Source organism: Nematolebias whitei, chromosome 7 (genome assembly GCF_014905685.2).
Source record: "Nematolebias whitei isolate Nwh7 chromosome 7, NemWhi1, whole genome shotgun sequence".
Taxonomy (NCBI): domain Eukaryota; kingdom Metazoa; phylum Chordata; class Actinopteri; order Cyprinodontiformes; family Rivulidae; genus Nematolebias; species Nematolebias whitei.
In genome coordinates, this window is record NC_056504.1 from 31,097,722 (window position 1) to 31,108,915 (window position 11,194).

The 11,194-nt window shown below is 38.6% G+C and overlaps 1 protein-coding gene across 1 annotated transcript in view; it reads right to left on the reverse strand.

Annotated features, from left to right (window-relative positions):
• The window catches only part of LOC119412770 (kazrin-A-like), a 48,382-nt gene continuing 37,188 nt past the window's right edge, over window positions 1–11,194 (reverse strand). The window contains exon 2 of the mRNA XM_037679806.1: window positions 1–161. Within this exon, the coding sequence (XP_037535734.1) occupies window positions 1–161 (161 nt within the window). The remainder of the gene's footprint in view (window positions 162–11,194) is intronic.

Genomic DNA, 11,194 nt, shown 5'->3' on the forward strand with positions numbered 1-11,194 from the left:
TCACTTCCTGCTGTCACCAAGGCAACGCCTTGAGATTTCCAGCAACACTGTACCTTTGCCCAGTGAGCAGTCTGGAGTGCTAAAGTCCATCAGGCTGGATATCTCTGTTGGGTAGCACATGTCTGTCACAACCGTCTTCTGCCTGTGATGCACCGATGGATCTGTGCAAGAGAAAAGATAAATGTAAACTCACTAAATGGATTTTTATCTAAATCAGTAGCTGATCAGCTTTAGCAAACACAAAAACTCTGTGAATGGGTAGTTTCATAGCATTACCCTCAAGACATACTCTGAGCTCCAATGGCTCAGGCAAGATCTGTGCCTAAAACTTTTCTTTATCAGTGTTTGTCTGTTAGCAAAACACCTCATAAATGACTGCAAAGATTTAAACGAAACTTTCATGAAGTAATCATTTGATGTGCATCTACAACTGTTTATCTGTTGGAGACAAACTGATTCAAGATGGCCACCACATTCCATTAACCCATGCAAACACCAAAATAACTCTAACTTTTTTTATTTTACAGATATTGAGTTAAACTTTGATGTGGTAGTCGCTGAGAGTCATTCACCACACATACTCTGACCTGTAACAGATCAACCAAGATCTTCAATTAAATCTTTGGCATGCTAGTTAGACAGTTACATGTATTCCTTTAAAGCAGGGTGTCAAACTCACTTACAAAAGGGGCCAAAATTAAAACCTTTTTCAAAGTAAGGGCCGGTTTCAGAATCTACATTAACTCAAGTTAGATACCCAACATCTTTTCTAGGTTGCAGGCTCCTCAACAAGAGTTTGATTGGTCTCATTTGACATTCTCTGTTGCACTTTTGACATCATAATCAAAGATTACTAAAAAAAATGAAAGTGATAAAAGTAATTTACATTTAAAATAACATCTTGTTGGGGCAGATAAGATGTCATCGAGAGCCACATTTGGCCCCCGGGCCTTGAGTTTGACACATATGCTTTGAAGGGTGCTACTTTCATTACATTTGTTGTGGTTTTAGGTCTGAAATAGTTACATTGAAAGTAAAAGTCTCAACTACATTAAAAAATGTTGGGTTTCTCCCAGATAAACACGTCTTCTATAAAATAAACACACAATGAATTTTACCTTTTGTTATTTCTACATTGATCAACCATCTTCTCCATTAGTGCTGCATTAAACGTGCACCCTCAGTAACTTTCTGCACGACTTACCCTCAGTATTAGTCACACTCTTCCCTCCCAATCTGCACATTTCAACAGTTTCAACCTCACAGCTGTCTGATATTTGTCTGGATTACTGACCTTCCCTCTGTTCTCACCCTCCATCATCCTCATGACCTGTCAGTTACTGTTTAGGTGTTGTTGGCCTGACCTTTTCTTTGCTCCTTAATATGGAGATTAAACTGCAGGCAGGCTCGTGCTCTGTTGCTCAAAAGACTCCCTTACTTAGCAGCCGTCAATAATGAGTGGGTTGTGGAGGATGAAGCAGCTAGTGAGATCAATTCACAGCTAACTGCAGCTCTGTCTTGAACATTTCAGCTGTCTGTGTGCTGAAAAATAAAGATGTCAGGAGATTGTGTGATTTGTTTTGCTGCTTCGTCTCCCACATCTTGAGGTTTGAGCTTCTCATTGTTATATCTGACTACCGATGGAGTGCATTGTTTTCCATCAGGACACACCCTGTCAATGTGATGGAAAGTGACCAAAAAAATCAAACCACAAGTTTCTGCCTGATTGGACCTGAGCTGCGAGGGGTCAAAGGTTATAATTAGGTTAAACAGTGCTGGCTGTAGAAAATGGGATTCAGAACATTTTTTTTAAAATTTCGTATGTAAAATAGTCTGTTGTGTGAGTTTCATTTTATTTTTCATTTTATCCTTACTACTGGGCAGCACGGTGGCGCAACTGGTAGAGCTGCTGCCTCTCAGCGAGCAGGTCCTTGGTTCAAACCCCGGTCCAGGGGCCTTTCTGGATGGAGTTTGCATGTTCTCTCCGTGCACGTGTGGGTTTTCTCCGGGTGCTCCAGTTTCCTCCCACAGACCAAAAACATGCATATTAGGCTGATTGGTAACTCTAAATTGTCCCTAGGTGTGAGTGAGATAGTGAATGGTTGTTTGTCTCTATGTGTCCCTGTGATGGACTTGCGACCCATCCAGGGTGTACCCCGCCCCTCGCACAGTGATTGCTGGACATGGGCACCAGCGACCCCCGTGACCCAAAATGGAATAAGCGGGTAAAGATAATGGATGAATCCTTACTACTGCTGACTCATAAAGCCACTGTGAAATAATAAACGCAACCAAAAGGAAAGGAATAGTAAAGTTGCTAAACTATTGAAAATGTTTATTTTTAACAGGTGAGATGCTCTCTTTTTCTCCTCATGTGCAGACAAAAGGCTTTTAAATAACAATTTGTTTTTATCAGATGACATCTATCACAGAAGTGATTTATAATTCATTTAAAATTAAGGGAGTAATTTTAAAATGGTTCATTGATAACTAGAGAGAACAGATTCGATTTAACGCTTCAGAAAAATATTAAGTAACTTCGCTTGTCAAACCACTACTAAGATTAGAGTTGGTAACACGTTGAGGTCAGAACAGAATATATATATATATATATATATATATATATATATATATATATATATAGTGAGGGCCTTAAAAGACAGAAACTAAAAATAAATTAAATTTAAAAAGTAAACAAAACATGGCAGGAATTCAGTCTGAGGCAAAAGCAAAATCAAAAACTTGTAATGAAATAGTTTTATATTAGCTTCAGTTAGATACATGAACTGTGAGACTAAAGATCATCATATCCTCAACATGATGGTATCATTTCTAATACTTTCTTACAGTGAAAATGTATTGTGTGAATTATGCATGATTTAACTGAATGAAAAGGCCTAAATGTGTGTTTAGCATCCAAAGCACATTTTAGTCCTTTATGTCCAATTTGTCAATTCTGATTCACCATTTCATTTAATTGTGATTTTATTTGTTTTCAAAACCCTTAGATGAGACAGAGATGAAGATGATGCACTTTTTGTTGAATGAATTGAATGTCCCATGTGCTTGTAAAAATGAATGCCTCAAACAATAATAATTAAAAATAAAATTCAATTGGGTTTATATAAGCTTTCCACTAACAGAGATTGATTTTCAGGGAAATTTGCACACAATAAACAACAGTGGCATGCCACATGCACTCCTGCACTGATGTGTCACCTACAGTAAATGTTTTTCATGAGCTAACAACACAATTTTCTCCATGCCTGAAGCGAATCAGGCAAAAAAACCCTCTGTATTTAACGAGCAATGCATTTCTAAAACTTGCTGTCATGGGGACACTGCTGTTAGGTTGCAAGCTCTCAATGCTGTGATCCATGCTTGTCCAGGACACAGTGATCTGCGAATGAAGCTAAAGTTATACAGTTTATTTCAGCTTTTTGCTAGTATTTGGCTATTTGCCAACTAGCGCTAAAATATTTGATTTATATACCTAAAATAATTAAAACGTTCTCCTGCACCAGGATGGAGAAAATAAAACGTCTCAGCCAGAGAGCAGGAAAATGCTACTATTGCAAAAATAAATAAATAAAATTGTTTAATTGAAAATATGTTTATTATTCTATCAAAATAATTCAAGTATGAAGAGATGCCTCTGCAATGTCAGGGGAAAAACACAACCTTGGCTGCATCATGAGAGAAAAGGCTGCAAAGTTATTAATGAGAAGATGTGGAAAATTTATAAGAAAAAAACCACCCCTGAGCATTGAGTAAGAAGTTTGGGAAGCGACTGAAACACGTAGTTATCAGTCACCGGAGAGATACAGACGAAGCCTTTAGGACACAAAGGGAAGATGAGAGGAAACACTAAATCAGGGAACACTCAACCAGAACCACCGTTAGTGGAGTGCAGGTGGACGATCTCTGTTCACCATCAGACAACCTTTAATTAAACTGGCAGCGAGTTTTACATGCAACAGGGCCAGCATACTGCTGAGAAACACACAGGCCTGAAATCCAGTCAAATAACACATTTAAATGTGATGCATCGGTGAGAGAGGTGAGCACGTCAGCACACGCTGAAGAAAAAGCTTTGAAGACTTCAGAAATGTGTATACAGCCAAAAACATCCACTTCGAATGTTATCAGCCATTAAATGTTCATCATTAGTTGTTATCATCCCCATAGGTTGCGTTCAGACTGCTCCTCCTGCACCTCCTAGAAGGTTTAAAGGCATGTTCTTCTCCCTGATAATATTAGGGTCATGGGGTTAGGTTAAGGGTCAAGGGTCTGGGTCATGAGTAAGGTTAGGTTTAGGAAAAGGGTTAAATAAAGCTAACAAAAAAAGCTTCCGGTTTTAGACACGGGCGAAGCTGCATATTATCAGCGATAACAATGTACCTAAACCTACTAGGAGCTAGGAGGGACAGTCTGAACTTAACCTATGGGGATGATAACAACTAACAACAGTCATTTAATGGGCTGGAATCATCCGAAGCTGTTGCCAAAACAAGTCAACTGACACTGATGGGAATTTTTTTGGCAATTTATTTGGAGGTGAATTTTGCAAAAAGAACTCATACACTTATGGTCATCTTTAAAAGCAAAATAACAAATAAAATGAGAACGTATGAGATGATCAAAAAATTAATTATTCCACACCCAAAGGCTCTGAGAAATGTAGCTATTTTCTGTGCCGCAGAATAATTAATTCCCACCAGCATGACAATAACCAGTGTTTAAAATTCAATTACTTCCCCTCAAGCATTTAGGCTGAAGCAATGTAATGTGAGAGGAACCCAAAACACTGTTTCAGTTTAATTTCACAGACTCGCAAACAGTGAATAAATTAACACAGCTAAACGATGTTAAGCCTTTTGGGTCTGAGGCGGAAACCTCGGCCTGGTTACATAACAGGATGGAGTTTGTTTGAGATTTAAATGGTCTGAATAATTCAGAAGTGAGACTGCTCATCCCTGACCTCAGTGCTTACAGGTGTTATTATCAGGCACAGACACATGAAGCGCGGCCGAATCCAAGACTCTCCCACTGCAGTGTGCATCTCCACTGTGGGGTATCATTAACAGCCTTTTGACACAGGCAGCAGCAGTAAAAGGAAAATTAATCTGTTAATACAACATTACATAAAAAAACACATAGAAATCTTGACAAACTAAAGAATAGTTCCAAACAAGTCTTTATTGTCATTTGAAAATGTCAGTAAAATACACGGGGGAAATCTGATTTAGTGTTCAATGCAGACTTGACGTTCGAAGAAAAACAGCTCAGAGATTTCTCTGAGGGGACGAGTTGAGATTGGAACTGCATGCTTTGCTGTATATCAAAGTCTGATAAGCTGTCAAAACTCTATTATTCAATGCAAACATGCAGCAAAGTATTCTTTCAGCATGTTTCCTCCCTGCCTGGAGCTGGAAACTTATTGTCTATTAATCTGGGTTTATAATAATTGGCAACACGGCAAGTCAATACTCCCAGCATCATATAACAAAAGGCAGAGAGGCTGCTCTAAGGCTGCTGTGATCCATTGTCTCTAGATGCTATGCTGCCATTAGGAGCACATAACAACCATCATTTTCCCTGAGGAAACATGAGCAAAAGAGAAAAGACCTTACAGGTATACATCCATTACATCAATAAAAAAAGAAATGCTATATGAGGATGAGGCTACTGCTAGCACAGTTTGTGCTCCTCAGTAAAAAAAAAAAAAAACCTGCAGGTTTGCTGCATTTGTCTCCATCTAAAAATGCTGATGTGCAAAATAAAAATGAGGGTTTGGAAAAAAAACAACAACACTGTACTGTGTTGAACTTCTGCTGCCAACTTGTTCAAATAATTGTTAAGAGTATACAGTGTATGCATAAAATGTGTTGTTTGTTTAATACCTCAAGGTGTTTACCGTATTTTCCGGACTATAAGTCACTCCGGAGTATAGGTTGCATCAGTCAAAAAATGCCTCATGAAGAGGAAACCATTATATAAGTCACTTCGGAGTATAAGTTGCATTTATTTAGACGTGCATTTCACAAAGTGCAAGAACAGACATTTAATCTGAAATAACAATAACACACAGAACATACCTGGGATCCTGAAAAGGCTTAATTAACATAACAAACCAACAAGTCTGACAAGCAAGTTACTGGTAAATTCACCAAACTCATTCCACATCAAATGGTAATGCTTACTCTTTGGTTCATGTCAGTATGAATGAACATTTAACACGTCAGTCAAAAATTGTGTCATGAATAAGAGAAAAAAAACATATAAGTCTCTTTGGACTATAAGTTGCAGGACTGGACAAACTGAAAAAAAAGTGCAACATAAAATCTGGAAAATACGGTATTTACCAGTCTTTACTTCATAGGTTATGAGAAAATTAATACTTTTGTCCAAAGTGAGAATAAAATCCAAACATACTTTTCTAATTCCTTCTCTTTCAACAGTTTTGCTCAGCTGAAATTTTACTATATGAAGAGGAAAATAACTCATTGCAACAAAACGAGATATATTGCTCACATGTTGACCTTATTCAGTGTGTATTTTTCTGAAATGTTGCCAAATGACTCACAAATTCCTTTTTGTGTCTCATTAAAGAACAACCACTAATTTATTCCCATATTTCTCCTAATATTTTGTAGAACCAACACCCATGAAAACTGTATGCTGGTGTTCTCAGATGATTGTAAACGAGGTGCTTCAACTGTAGCTATCTTTATCTTACATTAAATGCACAAAGTCTGGAGCAGATTGGAGACTGAGTGTTTGAGTTACTGCAATATTTGTTAATAAATCTTAAAAGCTTTGCAGTTTTATCTCATGCATTCTGTTGGAGACGTTTGTCTTGGTAAATGGAATTTAAATGCTGTAAAATATGCAAATTAGCACAATAAATACAGAATGTCAGACATCTTATAGAGCTCAGGATGGGTCTCAAAGAGGCTTTAATGCAGAGTTGATAAAGGTGGTAACTGTTGATAAAGCGTGCTTCAGGAGATTAGTTTTCTCTAGTGTGTTACAGAGCCAAGTGTTGACACTAAATTTAGCATCTGACATCCTATTAATAGGCTGATTTTAAGATGTGTGCCAAATTTTCCAGTTTTTGAGCATGTTTAGCCAGGCAACACATTATGAACAATCTTGTTCCAAACAAGTACTGTATTTCTCGCCATATAAGTCGCACCTTTTTGCATAAATTTGCAAGTTCTTTAACACACACCAGCTGTGGCTGAGTGGTTAGAGCAGTTGTCCTCCAATGCAAGAGTTGGGGGTTCGAATCCACCAGCAGTCACATGCCGAAGTGTCCCTGGGCAAGACACTGAACCCCTCGTTGCCTCTGATGTGTGTCCCATCAGTGTATGAATGTGATAAAGCACTGATTAGTCTCTTTAGAATGATTTGTTCAATTAGCTTTGTAGAGATCTAGTAGAGTGCTGTATGAATGGGTAAATGAGGACACAGATTGTAGTGTAAAGCACTTTGAGTAACTCAATAAGATACAAAGTAGAAAGGCGCTATATAAGTACAGTCCATTTACCATTTATCCATTTACACCAAAGCATCGCATTTATGTTTTTTCCCCCATATTTATAACCCAATTTCTGGCTGAGATCTGACTGTTTCATTCATTCTGATATGGAAAATATTGAACACTACCATTTTCAGCTGCTAGAGGGCCCTCGACTAATATGGCAAGTTAAGTGTCTCATTAATGGGTAAAAGTGGCTATTAATGAGATACTTAGCTTGCCATACTAAGTCACCTTTGTCTCGCTCCGTAACTCCTGGAGCAAACGTCAAATCAGCTGCATTTCGCCGTGACGCCTGGGTGAAATGCAGCTGATTTGACCATTAAAGTGTATTTATTAGGGAAAAGTTAAACTGAGACACACCTTTGCTGTAATGTCAACCAGACAAATAATTGTTTTGAAGTGTTAATCTTGTTAAGTTCTTGTTAAAGTCCTCCCATGCACGCTCCTGCGGCCGCCATTTGGCAGCCAATCAATTTTTGGCTCAACACCGGCCCACACTTCCAGGTGGTCAGCAGTGACACATAACAAATGCAACGCGTCAGCCGTGACGCATTTAAGATGTGACTTATATGGCGACGCAACTTCTTTATGTTTTTTTCCCACTTTATTAAACATATTTGGACTGATGCGACTTATACGGCAGTGCAACGTGTACGGCGGCACGTACGGTACTAGGAAGAGAAAAAACAGAACTAAACTAAAGTTAGCTTTTGCAGTTAGCATAAAAAAGACACATATACATTCCAAAATACAAACATTAGAAATAAAGTTGAAATAATATGTTAGTCTGTTTCATAATAGAGACGAGCCGTTGGTCAGTTATCCATCTGAAGAGACAAGACACTCAAATGACAATCTTTCAATTACTTTTTCAGTGCCGTGAGCGACACACGCTCAAAACAAAATCAGCATTTGAGTTCTCAACCCAGCGATTAGGCTCTGCTACGTGCTGCGTGCGGGAACCAAAACAGCCTCAGGGCTTGAGGGAGCCACACAACCTATCTCTGTTCAATATTCATAACAACACCATCAGGACAGCAAGACGTTGAGACGGAGCCTCATATTCTGACTGATATGATCATCTGTCGAGGCTAATGAACAATCACAAAAGGGCAGGTCCTCTAAACTTGACATGAAGAAGACCTGATGAAAACCGACACTTGATGAAAAACAATTTATGTAGTCAATAAAAATAAAAAAGTAAAAAGAATTTTTTAACGTTGTCAGTCTTATAGATTTAGACAGATGTAGGGCAGTGCATATATTCTTTAGACTCATTATCATGGTTTAACCAGGGACGAATGCAGTCTCCATTATGGTCCAAATGATACATGTGTCCTGTTAGTGAAGGTACTGCCAGTAGAACACTGTTTAATTCAGAACCGTGTTGCCAAAAAGCAGCAATGAAAGTACAAGTTTAGCTGGATTAGCCAGCGACATGGTCTGATCCTCCACTGCCACAGAGATGGAGAACAAACGTAAATTACTTTTATTCCTTTTCCACAATATCTTCACTGCTTCTTCACGATTGCAGTTTACATCTACGGCCGCAGCATTTCTCAACAAAACGAGATCACAGTGCACAGAAAACTTTTCCCTCATGTAAGTTTCTGCAGACACATGCACACATCGTGTTTTAGTTGATTCACAGCTGGTCACTGCAGAGCAGTTCGTGACCTGACAACACCCAAAGGCTTTGTAGGACCAGTGACACTCAGTGAGGACAGTTTTAAACTGAAGATTAAGTGGGAAAATCTGCTTGGAAGAAATACTGCACTGAAACAACTGAAAGGCGTCTAGAACTTGTAGTAAAGACGTTTATGTGTTTGATTAAAAAATAAAGTTAAAAAATATTAGCAAGTCTTTCAACACCTTTTGTTGCACACCTCGTGACTGATTACCACTAGGTGTGGTTGTTTGTCTTGTTTATCTCTCAAGTGGCTGTGCGATGGACTTTCATCCTGTCCAGCGTGCACACTGCCTTTCACAATGACCACTGTTCCCCCATGACTCTGCATGGAACAGCAGGTAAAGAAAATAGATGGATGGACCCCAAAGCATTAATATACTGTATATTTGAGGACCTCCAGAGGGAAAATAGGGTTCATTTTTTTACAGGAGAAAGAACTGATCAAGCTGAATTAAACAAGACAATGACTCAGCCCGTAGAGTCAGCACTGGGTGTAACTCACACCAAAGGCATTTTTGGTGGGGTTGCTACAGCAAAACAGCTAACACGGTATGTATTTGTTGCTTGAAGCGCTGACCAAAAGAGAAAAGTATGTAGACTTAAGTGCTCACTGGGTTCAAACAAGCCTGTCGTTGGTGGGTGAAAGCTACATTTTCAGCTTTATCAGCTCAGTCTTTAAACAGAATTTAAATGAAAGTGCACCTGTAGTATATAGCAAACTAAGCAACTGCATCTAAAATATTCTATTAAATTAAACTGCAACACATTTTTCCCTGTTGTGTGTTGGTAGAGCTGTTGCCTCTTAGCAATAAGGTTGCTGGGTCAATTCCTGGCTGGATGCCTTTCTGGATGTTCTCTCAGTGCATGCATGGCTTTTCTCTGGGTACTCCGGTTTCCTCCAATAGTCCAAAAACATGCATGTTAGGCTGATTGGTAACTCTAAATTGTCCCTAGGTGTCCCTCATTTGTCTTTATGTGTCTCTGTGATGGACTTGTGAACTGTCGCATGTCCAAACTTACAACAAACAGCACTGAAAGTTTTGTGCTTAACAGGACAAATAATTAAAATAAAACAACAAATGGGAATGTTACAAGCAAAATAAAGCCAAACCCCAGCAATAAAACCTGTAATATAAATAAATAAAGTACAGCACATTAGAATACATAATTTAATTTAAAATAAAGGGACACATGAGTGTGAGAAGCAAAACTGAAAAGTCCTTTTCTAACTTAAGAGACAAATACATCTCTCCAGAGTGGTGATAAATTATCTTCTATAATGCGATGGTGACACATGCACCAAATGAAAAATGACTCTGTAAGCTGTTCACACTGACTACATCCCACCGCTTGTGTTGCAAAGGATGCTAATGTCTTTAAGGTCACTGCCTTCCACTGCAACACCTTACAGTTCAATAAGAACCTGAATCAGCTTTCTGTTCCACTGTACACAGTGCTCAGAATGAATAATGCCTCAGTGCATGCAGGTCTAACTTGAAAAAAGAATGACCAACTGCTGCTGTATAATGGTGGAAACATGAGTTCCAGCACAGCAGAGAATCCACAGTTTATTGTTGTTAGCTCTCTGGCAGTGCTGCAGTCCGTTGGATGAGAGCGGATATGCTAATTAGTAGCTCAGCCAAGTCTTAACATTTAACCGCATCACTTCACTGCAGACTAACTGTGTTTCTCTTCTTGCAATGTATTGGAGATATTTATCAGTCAAAGCAGAGGTACAAACATGCAGGTGTTGTGCAACTTCTGATGTCTGGTCAGAGATAAATGTTCTCATTGTTGGCAAACTCATATTCTATTTTACATCTGATACAAAAAAACATCAAACTTTAGCAAGAAGATACTGAAAGTTCACATCCATTACCTTCATGATGTTTATTGTGACCATTTCTCAACTGCTAAAGGCATTCTGAACTGAAGAATGGCTGTGACTTGTGAGAAAA